The 19,203-nt window shown below is 37.1% G+C and overlaps 1 protein-coding gene across 4 annotated transcripts in view; it reads left to right on the forward strand.

Annotated features, from left to right (window-relative positions):
* Positions 1 to 19,203, forward strand: part of Mindy3 (MINDY lysine 48 deubiquitinase 3) — a 72,117-nt gene that overhangs the window by 26,254 nt on the left and 26,660 nt on the right. For all 4 annotated transcript variants that reach the window (XM_004662360.2, XM_045135245.1, XM_045135244.1 and 1 more), the window contains exons 7-10: positions 1,252 to 1,325; positions 2,328 to 2,407; positions 12,764 to 12,834; positions 15,954 to 16,034. In XM_004662360.2, the coding sequence (XP_004662417.1) occupies positions 1,252 to 1,325; positions 2,328 to 2,407; positions 12,764 to 12,834; positions 15,954 to 16,034 (306 nt within the window). The remainder of the gene's footprint in view (positions 1 to 1,251; positions 1,326 to 2,327; positions 2,408 to 12,763; positions 12,835 to 15,953; positions 16,035 to 19,203) is intronic.

Below are 19,203 nucleotides of genomic sequence, written 5' to 3' on the forward strand. Positions count from 1 at the left end.
CATGGGAGATCTTTCCATCTTCTCAAGTCTTCCTTGATTTTATTCTTGAGTGTCTTTATCTTTTCATTATATACGTCTTTCATGTCTTTGGTTAGTGTTATCCTACGGGATTTAATTTTGTTTGTATGTGGCCATTGAAAATGGAACAGCCTTGCTGACTTTTTCTTTGTATTTGACTTTTGCATATAGGAAGGCTACTGATGTTTGTGTGTTAATTTTATATCTGGTCACTTTGCTGAAGGAATTTTTTTCACCTTTAGAAGTTTTTTGGTAGAGACTTTTAGGTCGCTTCTGTATAGGATCCTGTTATCTGCCAATAGGGCAAGTTTGACTTCTTCCTTTCCAGCTTGTATCCCTTTTATATCTTTCTCCCATCTTAATGCTTGGGCCATGACTTCTAATGCTATTTTTTTTAGAGCAGTGGTGAGAGTGGGCACCCCTGTCTTGTTCCTGATCTTAATGGAAACACCTCGAGTCTTTTTCCATTAAGTAGGATTTGAGATTTAGGCCTTCTGTATATAGCCTTTATTATGTTGACTTGTAATCCCTCCATGCCTAGTCTCTCCAATGTTTGGATCATGTATTTTAAAATTTTTTTTAAAATATTTATTTGAGAGAGTGGGGAGAGAGAGAGGAACAGGCAGATAGAGAAAGAATGGGCATGCTAAGGCTTCCAGCAACTGCAAAAAAATTCCAGAGACATGTTCCACTTTGTGGATCTGGCTTATGTCATTGCTGGGCAATTGAAACTGGATCCTTGAGCTTTGCAGGCAAGTGCCTTAATTGCTAAGCCATCTGTTTAGTCCCTTAATCATACCTTTTATAGTTGCCATCTCAAACGTACCACACTTCAAGTTTCTGTGATTGGTTCTTTGGGAGGAAAAATTTTGTATGAAAATTATATTTTATTAATTTATAGCACAAGCTAGTTAATTTTTGTTGTTTATTTTTATTTATGTATTTGAGAGTGACAGACAGAGCGAGAAAAGCAGAGAAAGAGAGAGAGAGAGAGAGAGGAGAGTGGGTGTGCCAGGGCTTCTAGCCACTGCAAACAAACTGCAGACGCGTATGCCCCCTTGTGCATCTGGCTAATGTGGGTCCTGGGGAATCAAGCCTTCATCCGGGGTTCTTAGGCTTCAGAGGCAAGCACTTAAACACTAAGCTGTCTCTGCAGCCCAAGCTAGTTAATTTTTTAACATACCATAACATGTACTTTAGTTTTATTAAGTTAATGGACTCTTGGTTTTCTAGGGCATTGAAAACATAAAAAATGAAATTGAAGATTCAACTGAACCCTTGATAGATCCCGTGTATGGACATGGCAGGTAATGTACTGAAATCTGTTACTTCCTTATGTCGACTTTACGGTGTAGGAACCGACCTAAGATGAAACACAGCTGAGTTGGGTGGCCGTACTTACTGGCAGTGCTGACCACAAAATGCCTATGGCCTCATAGTCTGGTGCTTTATGCATTACTTTGCTTTGTCCAGTACAGTGTTGGCTTCCAGCTTGGTTGTATCTGTGCATCGCATTTATTGTGACAAGTATCGGATCTAAGATAAGGGCCAGCTATTTTAGCAAATTCTGCATGGTATTTCATCTATGATTGTTTTAAAATTTATTTATGAGCAGAGAAAACAGGGGTACACCAGGGCCTCCTTTTGCTGCAAACTCCACATGCATGGGCCACTCTGTGCATATGGCTTTACATGGGTGCTGGGGCCTTTAGGCTTTGCAAGCAAGCACCTAAACCACTGAGCTGTCTCTCTAGCCCTTATTTATGAATTTTTTAAAGATGAAATTTACTCACTTTGACTTAAAAATGAATCTGATCTTAACATTTTCTAATAATTTGGGTAAGTAGATCCCCATTTTGTCTGAGGTGATCCTCCCATAAGCTTTTTTAGTTTATTTTTACCAAATAAATAGAATAATAAAAATTAATCTATACAAATCCTTCTCTTTTAGATACTTCTGGCTCTGTGGTTAAAATTCACTTCCATCAAAGACTATATATTATTAATAAACATGTGCATTTAAAATTGATTATAAATATAAAATAAGCTATTAGACTGAGGATTTTTTTCGTCCATTTAAATATGACATTTAAGCTGTTAAATATGTATGGTTATGTTGAGTTAGTGCCATTGTGGTGACATATTAGTAATGCACTGACCAAGGCTAGGTGTAACAAAGAAAATTTGGGTTTTCCCTAACTTTAGCATAATTTAATGTAAAAATTCACCACATCATCCTTTACTTTAGGAACTACCTGATTTGACTGTCTTTACTCATAATATTAATTGATGCTTATTTTTATTGATAGCCAGAGCTTAATCAACCTGCTCCTAACGGGACACGCCGTTTCGAACGTGTGGGATGGTGACAGAGAGTGCTCAGGGATGCGTAAGTATGCTCCTTGCTATGCTCGTCTCGTGTGATTCATATTTCAGTCACATAGAATTATTCTTGATCATCTGTTCAGTGGTTCTACAATACCCAGAGGCTAAGGTAAGTGTTTTTTAATGGAAAAATCTTTTCTAGTTTCCAATACACCATAACAGTAAGAGTATGGATTTTACATCCAAGCAATCTTGTATTCCAATCCCAAGTGTGTGATTTATTCTGGTGAATTCTCAAACCTTTCATTTTCTTTCTAGTGTGATGTTGGGGTGTTGGTTAACTTCTTTAGAAAAAGCAGTAAATCTTTCAGTGTATGTAAACATAGCACTTATCCTGGATCAGTATTGCATTCACTGCTAAACATTACAGAAAATTACAGTGTATTGTTACTTGAATGGTTTGAGAGTCTACTAGGTTATCCTACATTGCTTTAATACTCCTAGTTTTCTTTAAAATGCTGGACAGGTATAATTTTAACTGAGGCTTTTAAACTAACCCTTCCATTACTACTCCCATTTTCCATTTCTGATTTTTAGTTATATCTTTCCTGTAGTTTCTTATGTTGACACAGAAACAAGTAAAGCACACTGTGGCTGATCTAGTCAAGTAAAGGGAGCTTATATATAGCTAGGAATTAAGTTTCCTTCATTTTATTACTGTCATTCTAAGGCCATTTACTTATTAAACTTTTATTGAAGAGCTACCATATATGTCTTACTGAAATGTGAATTTTATTGAACTGAAACACTTTATTCCTTTTGTTCATAGGCAGATTTGATTGTGTAATTTATATTTCAGTGAAACTGTAACCAGACAACTGAAACTATTTTAATGTTTGAGAAAAATAAGTTAATAGTTTGTTCCTATATTAATGATTCTTGATCTTAACTTTGAATTTTCCTTACACTTTTTGTTAATTAGCTGTATAGCTAATTAACAGAAAGAATGCATTAAGAAAAAAAATCAGTAAAAATTACAGAAGTTAAGAATTTGAAAGAAACAATGCAACCTTTCACTTGTCTGTTACTGCCTATATTAAGTAATGTGTGTGAAGTTATTCTCTCATTGGTAAATTTAGAATGAAAACCCAGTAGTGTTCGTTTCTGGTAAAGATCAAAATTTAATAAGTGAAATCAGTGGTCACCTGTTTTGTTCTATCTCTATACTCAAGCCCATCCTAATTTTGAAGCCTCAACCTGATGTAGACTTGAAAGCACTTGACTCTGCTAGCTAAGGGTGCCTTAGTCTCTGTTGGGTAACATGCGCCTTTGGTCCCTTCTTGCCATTCCTTTCCTCAGAATGCCTTCTTGGCCCTGAGGTATCTACTATCGCAGATGACCACAAAAGGGGCTATGATGAAGTAGCTCATCCCACCTGGCCCCTTTTGCTGCTTCCTGTTCTGTGCTGTGGTCATGGTGCTTAGTCCTTCATTCTTTACTAAGTACCATGGTCCACTTCACTGTGCATTCTGCAGTTTCTCCCCAGCTGACCCACTCAAAATCCACAGTTTGCATCTGCCCCAACTTCTCTTCTCTAGCCTTCCTTGGGTGGTATAGGCTCTTCTTGCTATAATAGTCTTACCATTGCTCAGAATTTATTAATCAATTGTTTAAGTTTTGTTTCTTAGTATTCCAAATTTGGCTTTTTCAATTTCTTGAAATACTGCCTTTCAAGGGTTTTTTTTTTCCTCATGTATATATATATATATATTTAGAAAAAAGTAGAGAGCATGAGTATGGGCACACCAGGGCCTCCTACCTTTGCAAACAAACTCCAGATGCATGTGCTGCACTCTGCTTCTGCCTTTATGTAGGTATTGGAGAATTGAACCTGGACATCAGGCTTTTCAAGCAAGTGCTTCTAAGCTCTGAGCCATATCTCCAGCCACAATTAAACTTTTTTGAAGACCTTTCTTGGAAGCCTTTTCTGTTTAACAAACATGTGCCTGACACTGTTGTCTGCATTTTAAATTATTATATTTATTGAGGAAAATACATAGCCTGGAAAAGATACCCCTTTGGCTAAAAGCCTGGGCAAACTATAGAAAGAAAAAAAAGAAAAGAAAGTTCAAAAGGCTCCTGCTATGTGGGGAGCTGGAAGGGATAAGAGCCCATGTAGCTCGTAAGGGCTGGGGGGCTCTCTCCTTGGCTCAGCCCCAGCCAAGGGAAAATTCACCAGCAAATGGAAGTTCCCAAGTGGTCAGGCAGCCCAGAGAGCATGCCCTTCCTTGGTAAAGGTATTTATAACCTTTTTAGTGGTGGGCCTTGTCTTCTGGCTTAGGTAAACCAGAGGAACAGCTGGTTGGTTAGAGCTAGGGGCTATCTCAAGAAGAGGCTAGCCCTGACACCAACTTCCAGGGACTGAAATTGACCAACCACAGTGTTTAAATCTTATAAAAAGACCTCCCTCCCAGGAGGGGTCCTGGTTATGGAAAAACACATCTAGGGAACTAGGCAAGAAGTAAATCAGATCATCCTCAATTTCTAGCAAGCACTTTCCTGACTTTCTTACTTTCAGGGGCCCAGTCACCCTAATTGCCTCCTCCCTGTCATTCCCCACTCTCTTGAGAAGGCACTTTGTCTGCTCTTAAAGGAAAGAGGACAATGATTGGTCAGTCTTTAACTGGTTCCGGATGTAGACATATGGCAGTTAGAGTTTCTCCTACAGGAGGGAACTATTCTGAAGGACCCCAAAAGTATATTGATAGAGTGTAGGAAGATAGTTCTAGAAGAAAATATTGGGAAGAAAAAATAAAAGTAAGGAGTTAATGAGAAGTGGTCACACAGCAAACTGTTTGCCTTCAGGGTTTTCCTTCTTGTGGACTTGTAGGCCTTGGGGAGCATTTGAGGGAACCCAGGTAGACGGAGTTGATTGTCCCAGGACCAGCTGAGTGTGAGCTGCCTAAGATTTTTTTTTTTTTTTCCCCAGTATACAATACAGTACAGTAGTGCCTGACATGGTCTGAATCTGTTCCTCTGTGGCTTGTAAAACAGGTGAGAGATTAGCAGAGTTATCAGGAATATATACACAACGTTTAACCTTGATAATGGTGAATATACCATATTTTTTATAATAGCCCCCTCAGACTGTACCCTTTTAAATTTGTCCTGGGGGTAACCAGGGCCAAAGGTTGATACCATAGAGCCATTGGGTGTTATTAGGGCCTAGGACTTATTTAATGATGTCCTGCCACAAGTTAAAAGTTATTCTCAGTATAAGGAAATCTTTTGAACCTAGTGACCCTTGGTCAGGATCATCCATATGTGTTTAAGATTTGAAAATTAACAGCTAGATGTGGTGGCACATGCCTTTAATCCCAGCACTTGGGAGGCAGAGGTATGAGGATCTTTGAGAGTTCGAGGCTACTCTAAGACTACATAGTGAATTCTAGGACAGCCTGAGGTAGAGTGAGACCCTCCCTCAAAAAACAAACAAAAACACAAAACAAAAAGATTTTAAAATAACCATCTTGACATCCATGGTTATTTCTTATTGTAGAGTTAGCACTATTCCAGAGAGAGCCAATATGTGTAAGGCCTTGCTTCCTGTTTTGGAAACCTTTTGTATTACAGGTCATTTGTGTAATATTTGAGGCTTCCCTTCATCTTTGGTTATACGTTTTTTTTCTGAGTGTTAAATTTAATTGTGGATTAATTTAGGAGGTCACTAATGGCTCTCCAGAGGAGACTTTAGGGACCTTTTCCCTTACTGGCATTGTCTGTTAGGGTGACTCAGGGCCAGGCTGGCCAAGTGGCTTTTCCCTCCTTTAGGAAGCCAGGAGGACTGATTGCTCCTCAGTTGTGACTCTCCTGTTTCAAGCTGTACACCAATTTTTTGTTTCTGGGTCTCCATATCCTCCTTGATCTGGAAGACAGGTCACTTGCCAGGGGCCCAGTGTAGAACTGTGCCATCATCTCTAGTGGCCTCATGACCTGGGAGCAGGGGCCAAAATACTGGCCTTTTATTTTTTTATTATTTTATTTTTTTGAGACTGACAGACACAGAGAGAAGGACAGATAGAGGGAGAGAGAGAGAATGGGCGCGCCAGGGCTTCCAGCCTCTGCAAATGAACTCTAGACGCATGCGCCCCCTTGTGCATCTGGCTAACGTGGGACCTGGGGAACCGAGCCTCGAACCCGGGTCCTTAGGCTTCACAGGCAAGCGTTTAACCGCTAAGCCATCTCTCCAGCCCAATACTGGCCTTTTTAAACTTTAGGGAATCTAATCCGCTTTGGCTTTTACATAGGTTATTAGAACACTTAGAAGGGAAATCTTGAAGGGTATAGCACTTTTGATTAATAAAACATATCCAGTTAAAGAATGATACAAATGTTTCAAGTATTTTTTAATCTTTATGTTTAGTTATGCTCTGATTGCATAGACCATATCTGAAGTATAGAAAGCAGGTATTTTTGTTGTCTTGAGGCAGGTTAGTCTGGAACTTGGGCCAGTTGTCCCACTGTGTATATGTTGGGTAAATCAAGAGGCAGTTGTTAACAAACATTTTCTGAGACTCTTTATGTTCCCTTTCATTCTTCATGTGTTCACTCTGTGTTGCAAACATCTCCATCCTTTTTAAATTTTTTATTTGTTTTATTTATTTGAGAGTGACAGACACAGAGAGAAAGACAGATAGAGGGAGAGAGAGAGAATGGGCGCGCCAGGGCTTCCAGCCTCTGCAAACAAACTCCAGACGCGTGCGGCCCAATGTGCATCTGGCTAATGTGGGACCTGGGGAACCGAGCCTCGAACTGGGGTCCTTAGGCTTCACAGGCAAGCGCTTAACCACTAAGCCATCTCTCCAGCCCATCTCCATCCTTTTTGCTCTTTCACATTGCTGATGAATAATGTCTTTCATGTCCATGAATTTTATTTTTATCAAGTTAAATCATTTGTGCTTTTCTGTTTTGGTTGCTATTTCCCCCATATAGTTTTTGTATTTCACACTCTAAAATTATACTACATCCTGGCATTTTGTTCCAGTGTTTTTATGGACTTTAAAAACTGTTTAGCCTTTTAGTCCATTTGTATTATTTATCCACTGATGATATGAGAGAGGTTTGTTCTATTTTCATTTTATTTTTCTTCATGAATATAGAGCTGAAGTTTTTGTTGACTTTTTTTCCCTATAGATTTTTTTCCCATTGTGCCTTTTTTTTTTTAACTATTGTTATTTGCAAGCAGAGAGAGAGAAAAAAAAAAGAGATACAGAAAGAATGGTTTTCCAGGGTCTTTAGCTTCTGCAGACAAATTCCAGATACATGCACCACTTTGTACAGCTGGATTTACATGGGTACTGGGGAATCCAACTTAGATCGTTAGGCTTTGCAGGCCTTAACCACTGAGCCATCTCTCCATCCCTGCCATGGTGGCTTTTCTATCTTAAAGGAATCCCTCATTATTTTTATACTTTTGTATGTATTGTACATTTGTCATTTTTGTGTGTCATTTGTTAGTTAAGTTCAATTATTATACCTAGGAAGGCTGTCAACTATAAATGAGAAATCCAGAGGTATGGCTTAAGTAGAAATCAATATTGCAGTCCATGAAGGCATAGTTAATTGAGGTTCATGTGCTAGTAATACATACAAGATCGGGAAGCCTCTAATAAAGAGTAGGATCACCCAGGCGAGGTGGTGCACGCCTTTAATCCCAGCACTCAGGAGGCAGAGGTAGGAGGATCGCTGTGAGTTCAAGGCCACCCTGAGATTGATTACATAGTGAATTCCAAGTCAGCCTGGACTAGATTGAAACTACCGGGGTGGGGGGGGGGGGGAGAAAAAGAGTAAAATTATTGTGAAGCTATTACTTATTAAGTAATATGATTTGCAATTAAATGGTTAAGTGCAGTACAAATTTTAGATGTATGTTATTTATCAGATAAATTAGAAGTGCTATTTTCCTCAAATTTCATGACTTTCAACAACATGGTTAATTATCTAGTGCCAAATTGCTGGATAAATAAACTAAGTCTCCTAGTTACATTTAAATTTGTCATAATGACTGACTTTTAGTACAGGTATATATATGTTTTAATGTAAATAGTACTGTCTGTATCAGTGTATTTATAATATATTTATACTATAATACTTTATCTGAAATTGGAGTTTAAATAAGTGTCCTCTTTTTTTTGATTGTGTTAAAACTAGCAATGTCTACTGTGGAACTCTAGTGGCAGAAGGCCAATAAGTGGATTTTAAAAGTGGCTTACTTTTTCCACTTACATAATTTTAATCAAGTATATATGTGTAGATATTTTCAACTGTGTCATTATAAGCACCATATTTTATAGCTAAGTAAATTTGGGTTAAAGATCCACCATTTAGATCTCTGTAAAACACTAGGAGATGCTATATAACTCACATTATAGGCAACCTTTCTTATAAATAAGATGATTAAGGACTTTATAGGCTCTTAGTGCTATTTATTTTTAGTGGTCTAATCTTCTTTTTTCAAACAAAACAAAACAAAACAAAAAACAAAAATTTTAACTCCAGATACCTTTCCTTACATACTGACAGCCCTAAGTATGCTCATGCCAGCCTGTTTTTCCCCATTGTAAATTAATGCTTGAATAAAGCACTCCCACTTGCTTTACCTCTGTTCACACTGGCCTCTGCTTCAAGATCCACATGGTCTCCCACCCATCTGTGCCTGTCCAGTCGCTCTGTGCCAGCTTCCTGTGCTGACTCTCCAAGAGCGTCTGATTCTCTCCCCGCTGAAAGTGATCCGACCGCTGATCATTTCACTGTCCTAGCATTCCCGTACTGCTCACTACTGCATCGCCCTTGAGATAATCCAGTAACCATCACAGTTTTGCGGTGTTTGCTTTGCTTTTTTTTTTTTTACAACCCTTGCTTCTCAGGGTATGCTTGTTAAATTGTCAATTACATGTTTCCAAAACAGCCTCAAATTGGAAATGCCCAAGACCGTGCTGTGCCATCTGGCAGTAGTAGGAAGTGGAGGAGAAGTCAAACTCATTGACTTCTACAGACATAATAAGTTTGTTGGGACTGGTCATCCTTAATTTAAAATGCTAAACTGTAATACCAAACTAGAAAGAGAATTCTGAAATACAGTATGCAACTTTGATTAGCAAATTACACATAAAAGTAGATATTATGTTTTGACTAAATTGTCTGAGTTCTTTGGCACCCTCTAATTATGTAGCAGTTCTGAAATTTCAATCAGGAATTAGATGCCTCTTTAACTCTCTTTTATGGGATAACAAATAAATAGTGCCAAATTTAAAATATGCATTCACAAAAATACCAGAATTTTCTGCAAGTGAAGGGTAAATTGATGAGACTAAGAAATTCTGATACAAATACACTAGATAAGCTAAAGTATATGAAGAAATTATATATTCACTGTATTGCATGGTACATAAAAATAAATTTATCTTCATAATGATGCAGCAAAAAGATCATTTAAATACATGCTGTGTTTAAAATGACAGGGATAGAGCATACTTGGAATATTGTCATCCGTGGCTAGACATGGTTGTGCACATGTGGTCCCACCACTTGGGAGAGCGAGGCAGGAGAAGCAGGTCTTAAAGGTCAACCTCAGCTACAATGCGAATTAGAGGCAACCCTGGGCTACATGACACTGCCCCACCCCCCGCCAAAAATAAAAAAGAACAGAACAGGAGGGAGGGAGAAACTCATTCAAACTGGATTCTAAGTACGTGATTACTGACCTAATATGAAAAATTTATCACACAAGTTATGAAAACTTAATTTTGTATAGTTAGTAGCATGATATAAATGTACCCTTGCAGATATTAGTTTAAATCCAGGGAAATAGATGTGGTATCTAATTGTAACACTAGGTGGTGGGCATTGATTTTGGAAGCACATTGTGAAAATGTTTCTTGACATGTGTAGTCTTTGAACATGAGGACATTTAGTACAGCTTACATTCCAGAGGAAATGGTAGAGAAAAGCTTTCAAAGCTACAAAGTATGTGTTTCTAGCTATTTCTATTGTTTCTCCATACTCTTCCTCCTCACCCCATTAATCACTACAACCCAAAGATTTTGTGTTATACCTTTGTATTCTTAAAAATAATTGTGGACCCCAATGAGATTTAATTTAAGCCAATAATGATCTATATTTTTCTTATTAGAAATTGTGCCTGAAAAATTTATAAATGTGTTAGTTAGTTCATTTTACTTTATTTTTTAAAATTTTTTTGTTTATTTAATTTATTTATTTGAGAGCTACAGACAGAGAGAGAAAGAGGCAGGGGGGGTTGGGAATGGGCGCGCCAGGGCCTCCAGCCACTCACTGCAAACGAACTCCAGACGCGTGTGTCCCCTTGTGTATCTGGCTAATGTGGGTCCTGAGGAATCGAGCGTCAAACTGGGGTCCTTAGGCTTCATAGGCAATCACTTAACTGCTAAACCATCTCTCCAGCCCAGTTAGTTCATTTTAAAACAATAATGATATCCATTTTGTCACTGTAAGTAACATTTTAAATAATCTTCTAAAACAAAATGTGAAGGGCATTTAAAATTTTTTTCTCTCTATTTCTTTAATCTGTATCTAATTATGAGTCAGCTGCATGCTGCATCTGTTAATGAATGATTTCAAACTTCTGTGACAGAACAACACATTGTTTTGCCTCTGTACAACTTAAATGTATACTAACCTTTGAGTAAGATTAAGACAGGCATAGTAGCTCATGCCATTCAGGGCCAGCCTAGGGCTGAGTATTATTTTAATCTACCTCAAAAACAAAAACACATGAAGGGGGGGGCACACTAAGTTAAGACTAAGCAGATGACATTTTATTCTGAGTATTATTTTAATCTTAAGTAGTGTCTAAAAGTGTTATGTGGACCCAGAATCCTAAACCACAGTTTAAGAATGTAAGGGCCATTGCTTTGTCTGTTTTGTGCCTAGAAGCAGGTGACAAAATGCAACCTATATTTGTAGTGTGCATACCCACTATTGGTTTTGAATTTGCAAACCCAAAACTTTAAATGACAATTCTTGGCTTATATCATGTAGGTAGAGTAATTAAAACATGGCAAAATATCTACAACAAATGAGTGAGCTGACACTCTACTACATTAATACAGAAGAGAATATTGTAATTAAAAAATGGGCAAAACATGATCAGATGGAGAAAGGAATGTAATTAATAAGTCTATTGTGTTTACAGTAAATAAAACGGGAAGATTATAGTTTTTAGATATGTATATGAATGCAGGTATATTATTATAGTTCTTCAACCTGTGAAAAGACTTTATTACTATCACAGTTATACCTGCATGTGGAATAATATCTGTGCCTTCACCCCTTGGCTTGCTCTGCTAGATCTTCTCTCCTGCAGTGACTTTATGACTTTATTTCGTCTCTAAGCTAATGATCCTTCTGTACTGAACCCTGGCTTTGTATGTCTTACGTTGGTGAGTCTTTCTGCTAGTTGCTTATCCCAATTTAGAAGTCCCAGAGATGCCTGAGTCTAGCTGTGTCGTGTTCTCTCCTCACCAAAATGCAGAAACATATGTCTTAGTTTTTTTTCTTTTGGTTAATGGCTGTCATCGTCTCCTTATTAGTTTAAGTAGGCTTTCAGGAACTGAGAATGACAGAACATGCACTCACCCATAGTTCCAAGCACTGAGGGGATTGAAGTGAGAGGATCTTGTAAGCCCCAAGTTCAATGCTCGTGTGGACAATATCGTAAGACTACCACATGAAAATATTTCGGAAGCTTGTGAACATTATGCTTCTTAAATGCAGTGATTTGTCCTCTCCTTCAAATTGCCTTCTGATCCTCTTTGGCCTGGAAAACTCCATATGCTTCAGGATCAAGTTCAAACAGTGCCACTTCTCTGAGATGTTCCAAGCATTGTATGCAGGTTGTCACACCACTGTGACTGCTCAGAGGACACACACTGGTTTCATTTGTCCTTTTTTGTAAACTCTTAGCCTTTATAACCCAGAGTCCATTTCCAATCATCTTATTTCTGCAGACTTAAACATTTTGCCTATGTTCATTTTCAGTAGAAATAGCACAAAATGCACATTGTACAATTATATTCCCTGATCCCCACTGGTATGGTTTACTATGATGATTGGCCTCATTTATTTCAAAATCAGGGTCCTTTCATGGAGCTAAGACTCTTAGTTTGGCATATATATATATATAATATATATATATTTTATATATATAAAATACATATACACACACACACATATTGTATAATTTTGGGTAAAGGTAAATGTTGTGGGTAGTTTAAATATACATATATATATATATTTCACATATACATGCAAGTATTTTCACATACTAATGTGATGTTAAATTTGGTGGGGGGGTTTTGTTCCTTTGTCTTATTTTTTGCAGAACTTCTTGGTATCCATGAACAAGCAGCTGTAGGATTCTTAACATTAATGGAAGCTTTACGATATTGTAAGGTAAATTGATATTTAAGGAGTTTTGAATAGTTGGTACTATTTTTGTTCTTTAATGACACATTTTAACTTTACTGCTGTTACTACATACCAGTCTCCACTTCCTTTTTTGATATCTCAGCCTATACTGGCAAAGGGGGTTGAGTTGGGAGATATTTTACTTTCCTATGAGGGTAATACTGGACAGAAGATGGAAGAAGACACCGTATTCAAGGGGAGATACACATGGTTGAATGTGAACATATTATTTTGTAAGCTGAGGAAAAAGAACACATTGTTCCTCATTAACCAGGAGTAGGATGCATAAAACAACTGCTGATACTTCATCATATGAACAAAAAGAAGTTTGCTAAATGCCTGAGATTCTAACGTTTATCTTTTCTATCTGAAAAAGTGATATCACACTAAAAAAAAAAATCTCAAGTATTTCACAGCATTATATTGTTCAGACACCTATTTATCGTTTAGAACTGCCATGAAACCTTTGATATTAAAGAGTTTTCCCTGAAATAACCATTAAATATTTGAAATAGATTTAAATCAATATTTCTCTTTAGTGAGACATCATCATCTTGAAGAAAGAAAGTAGACCTATTATTTTTTTCCTTTCACAACATTCATTCCATCATAGTGGTTCTGCAAGTGCTGATTATTTTTAGTAACATTGACAGTATCTGGTTTCTTCCTTCCTTTCTCCTTCCCACACTTCCTTCTCCTGTTCTTTCTCTTTTTTAAAAAATAAACTTTTTGTTGGCAGTTTTTATTCATTAGCATAATATAATTTGGTCATTATCCTTTCCCATTACCTTCTTTTGTTTCCCTTCTCCTTCCCCCTTCTGTTGAACCCTTCTTCTTTCCAAGTAATTTCTTTTTTATTACAACCCCCCCCCCCCGTATTCTAGCCTTCTACTGAGTTGTCCTCTACCTACCTACCTACCTACGGTCACCTCCTCTTAAGCCCTGAGCGCTTCTCACTCATAGCTCCTTTCTGGTCCTGGCCTCTGCTGTCTGTAACTTATATAAACACCTGAAAATTTTAAGTTAGGATCCATAATGACATTCTCTGAGCTTCAGTTACCTAATTTGGTATATTCTTTTCCAGATCTATACATTTTCCTTCAAATTTCATTCATAAGTTTATTTTTCTTTACAGCTGAATAAAACTACATTTTATATATATATGTAACACACTCATTATCTATTCATCAGTTGATGGGCATCTAGGCTGATACCATTTTGTAGCTTTTGTGAATAGAGCAGCAGTAAACATGGCTGAGAAATGATATGTATGGTAAAGTGTTAAATCATTAGGATATATGCCTGCGAGTAGTATAATTGGGTCATAAGGTGGCTCAAGTTTTACCTTTTTGAAAACCCTCCCCACTGACTTCCATAATTGCTGCACCAGTTTACACTTCCCCCAGTGGCGAGTCAGGAACCCTCTTCGGCAGCACGTCTGCCAGAACTTCGTGTCATTTTACTTCTTGACGCTTGCTGTTCTGGCCACAGTGAGATAGTCTCAAAGTAATTTCAGCTTGTATGTCCCTGATGGCTAAAGATGATTTTTTTTTTTTTTTTTACTATCAGCTATGATGACTAATACTACAGTAAACATTTATGTATACATTTTATAAACATGTTTTTACTTCTATCTTGTATACTAAGGAGTAAACCTGCTTGGTACATGATCATTCTTTACTTAACTTTTTAAAAATGTTTGTTATTTATTTGAGAAAGAGAGGAGGAGAATAGAGAGAGAATGGATATGCTAGGACCTCCAGCCATTGAAAAAGAACTCCAGACGTGTGTACCACCTAGTACATCTGGCTTACATTTCACTTTTGATCACTTGACAAACTGGTTTTCAAAAGTATCGACAGTATTTGTGTACTCTGTTATTTTATTGTAAAATACTTCATGAGTTCAGCATTCATTTACCTTTCATTCCAACTATATAAAATCTTTTTTCCTACTACTTGACTTTAAATACACACACACACACACACACACACACACACACACACAGATTTTCCAAGAGAAATGAAGCAGGATCTGTTATCCCCTGCAGGAGGCATCACAGCTCCTATTCAGAGCAGGCACTGCCTCTGTGCATTTTCAGGTTCCTTATGCATAAGTTAAGACTTGAGCTCCTTACACTAGGATCCAGTGCCCTGCTAATGCTGATCAGAGAGAGCATTGTCTCTTTTTATTCTCTTTGCATTCTCTACTGTTCTTGAGTGATCTTTCAAACTCCACTCGCTCCATATTACCTTGTTAGCACTCCTAACCCATCCCTCCTATCATAGGACATTCTGATATCTTTTCTACTTCCTTCTGGCGGTAAGACTAGATTTTGCAGGGCCGTTGTGGTGGTGTAGCTGCCCTGACTGCTATTAGGTAGACACTTGGGAATTCCCATTGTAGGGAATCTTCGTGAAAAAGAAAATTCAACCAACTTGATTAGTGTCTTGAGTTATTTTTAAGTTAAGGTTTCTGTTTTCCTAAAAGTATGAGATTGGTGGGAAAATGATGAATTTTGTAAATTATTTTGTTTAAAATTCAACTTTCTTTTCGAAGAGATTATTCATATTTTAAAACCTTGAATTTATCTTGTCATGAAAAGTTCAATAGCAGGTTTCTAAATTTTTTTTTAAGTGGCTTTCATGTTCTACCTTTTTTTGAAAGAAAGATTATTATATTATCCTAGACTGTTTAAAGGAAAAGGATGTCTTGTCATTTTTATTCATCTCACTTGCTAATTTTTAATTATTTTCCATATAACATAAGCATAAACATAATGCTTTTGGGTTGGGGATGCCAAGTTGAATTTCCAGAAGTTATTATCTGGGAACTGTAGCAAAATCTGAGAATTATTCCTAGGGCTAAACTAGTTATTTCTTGCTGTGATCTACATAAATAATGTTATATTCTCATGTAAAGCTGAAATATAGATTAGAAATATTTCTCATGCATTCAGCATATAACCTCCCTGGGCAAGACCCTCTGTCATGACACATGGTTATATTAAATCTGAATTGGGCACTTTAGTGATGTTTCAAATATTTTAAACACGCAGTATTAATTTTTCATGCATCTGTTTTATTTTGCTAAATTTGTTCTAGGTTGGTTCTTATTTGAAATCTCCAAAATTCCCTATTTGGATTGTTGGCAGTGAAACTCACCTCACCGTATTTTTTGCCAAGGTATGCTTGTATAGGATTTTTTTCTAGTATAACATTAGGCAAACAAACACTATAAGTCCATGCTTAACCTTTGTATTTATGCAAGTGATAGTCTAGTCCTACTAAGATATGGGTTGTTAAAACAACATTAGCAGTTCAGACTAGAGAACATTGTTCCATTACTCTGATGTTGGATTCTAGTATATTGGTCTTTTCTGACCTTAGGGCTTTGGCTTCTGACGCCTCCCCACCCCCACCAAAATCATTTGTGATATGCAAGAAATAGTTAATTTAAGTTTTAGTTTTTATTCCTTTTTTTTTGTTTTCTTTTTTTTGTTATTGGTTTTTCGAGGTAGAGTCTCACTGTAGTTCAGGCTGACCTGGAATTCACTATGTAGCCTCAGGGTGGCCTTGAACTCACAGCAATCCTCCTACCTCTGCCTCCTAAGTGCTGGGATTAAAGGCATGAGCTACCACACCTGGTTTTAGCTTGCTTTTTTGTTGGGAGGATAAAAGGTTCTTTTATGTGGCATCAAAAATTTTAATTTTGGGCTGGAGAGATGGCTTAACTGTTAAGGCGTATGCCTGCAAAGCCTAAGGACCCAGGTTTGATTTTCCAGGTCCCACGTAAGCACATGGTGGTTCATGGTCTGGAGTTCATTTGCAGTGGCTAAAGGCACTGGCATTCTCTCTCTTTTTCTGTCTCTCTCTCCCTCTCTCTGTCTCAAATAAATAAATTCCTAAGAACATTTTAATTTTAATAATTGAAAAGTTCATTTTTAAAATCTCTTAATATTTCTACTATGTTAAAGTTAAATATACTTTTAGGATAGAATATTTCTCCTAGTTTTGATATACTTGGTTATATTAAAATTACGTGCATTTAAATCTGCTTACTTTAGATTTTTTTTTTTTTTTTTTTTAATTTTGAGGTAGGGTACTGCACTAGCCCACACTGGCCTGGAATTCACTATGTAGTCTCAGGGTGGCCTCATACTTATGTCGATCCTCCTACCTCTGCCTTCTAAGTGCTGGGATTAAAGACATGAGCCACCACACCCGGCTTATTTCAGAATTTTTATGTAAAACTATTTCTAAATCTTAACTGTTAACTATACATAATGTTTCTCTACAGTTAAGTGGTAAGAGTTATGGCATCAGACAGCCTTCATTTAAATCCTAGCCTTGCCACTTCCTATACCTCTTGTGGCCTAAAATAAGGTTTAGTAATCGTACTTCAGTTTTAGAATTATTTTCTGCATTGCAAAGTATTTAGCAGTGGCTAGGACGATTTAAATTCTCAGTAGATCTTTGCTGTTATTATCATGTCATGTTCATTATTCTATAAACTTCAGTCATCTCTTAATATAATGAGCCTGAATTGATGTTGAACTAAAGGGGAAATATAAATGTACTTCTGATTATTCCATGAGATACCTTAGCATGCATTTTTCAGTTTGTTCCTACAAGAAAGTTTTAAATTGCAATGAATTGGTTGTGTGTAGTTTTGTACATGCAGTTTCTTGCTTACTATCTTCTTGCTTTCATTATGCTGGCAAAAGTCCAGCTAGTAGATTTCAAACAAGATGCGTGTTACTTTGTTGAACAGAGCATGCTATAGCATGCAGCTCCTTAAACCAACGGGCTTTACTTAGTGCCAGTTTTAGTCTGAACGCTTGCTGTTTATTTTGCTCTCAAAGAGGGGAGAAAAAAGTTAAAAACAGAATGTGAACTACAAAACAGACCAACGTCTAATATATTTCTAAAGAAAATCAGTTTTTAAAATACTTTTATCTGTTTTATTACGAGAGAGAGAGAGAATGGACATGACAGGGCCTCTAGCCATTGCAAATGAACTCTGGATGCATGTGCTACCATGTGCATCTGGCTTTCGTGGGTTCTAAGGAATTGAACCTGAGTTTTTAGGCTTCACAGGCAAGTTCCTTAACCATTAAGCCATCTCTCTAGCCCTGAGAAAATCAGTTTTAATTTATATATAAAATCTATTTTCAGAACAATTACTTTGTTTATCTCAAATTCTGTTCTTCACATTAGGAAAACTAATAAACTATATGGAACTACATAAGTAGGTTTTGAGAGTGGTGGGTTTTTTGTTTGTTTGTTTTTGAGATAGGGTCTTATATAGCCCTGACCTGCCTAAAACTTGCAATCCTTCTGCCTAAGCCTCCCACATGCTAAGATAACAGGCATATGCCCAGCTTTAACACTAAGTTTTAAATGAAATGGATAATAAATGACAGTACTTTGATTAAATTTTGTGGTGAATATTTAACGAATGATTTGTTGTCACAATGTTAAGACACATGTACTTATATAGCATGCTCGGTCCCTGGTTCAATCCAAGTACTTCCAAAATACTAGGGTGCATTTCATAGGAAGTTAGTGTAAGGAATAGACTCTTGTTTTCAATCATAGTTGAAAAAGTGAGTACTGACAGAGTTTTCAGAATAAGTTATGCCCTCTTTTTAGTGGCTTGTTTAGTTCTTAATGTACCTGTTCTGCATATTTTCTATTGCTCCCAACAAGACTTGATCAGTTGTGAAATTGGCACACACAGTTTGAAATTCCAACTCTTTTTTTTGTACGTCCTGTGGCCCTGGAGTAAGCCTTGCTAGAACAGGGGCTCTCTCTCATTCATCTTTTCATAGACCTCAGCCATGGTGGAAGGTTTCATTAGAGATAAGGAGTTCGTGGAAGAAGCATAGATATAGGTCTGACGAGATGTAAGTGTAGGGTTGGAGAGGTGGTGAAGTCTTTAAAGGCGCTTGCTTGCAAAGCCTGCTGATGTGGGCCCATCCCCTAGCACCCACGTAAAGTCAGCATACAAAGTGGTGCGTGCATCTTGAGCTTTGTATGCAGGAGCAGGAGGCCCTAGTGCACCCATGATAGTCATTCTCTCTCTTTCTGTGACAAATAAATGCATAAAATATTTCAAGCCAAGTCATACTAAAATATAAAAAAGGCTTCATTTTTTCACATCCTTGAAGTTTAGTCAACAATAGCAAACTGCACATATGCATAAGGTGATTATAGGAAATTTTAGAGTAAAATTTTAGATTAATTATAAATATTAAAAATCTTTTGTCTCAAACTAATCTCATGTAGAAATCTTGAGTTTTATACTGATTCTTTTGAAACTTACTTCGTAATCACATAATCTAGGGTTTGG

The sequence above is a fragment of the Jaculus jaculus genome, chromosome 15 (assembly GCF_020740685.1).
Source record: "Jaculus jaculus isolate mJacJac1 chromosome 15, mJacJac1.mat.Y.cur, whole genome shotgun sequence".
Taxonomy (NCBI): Eukaryota; Metazoa; Chordata; class Mammalia; order Rodentia; family Dipodidae; genus Jaculus; species Jaculus jaculus.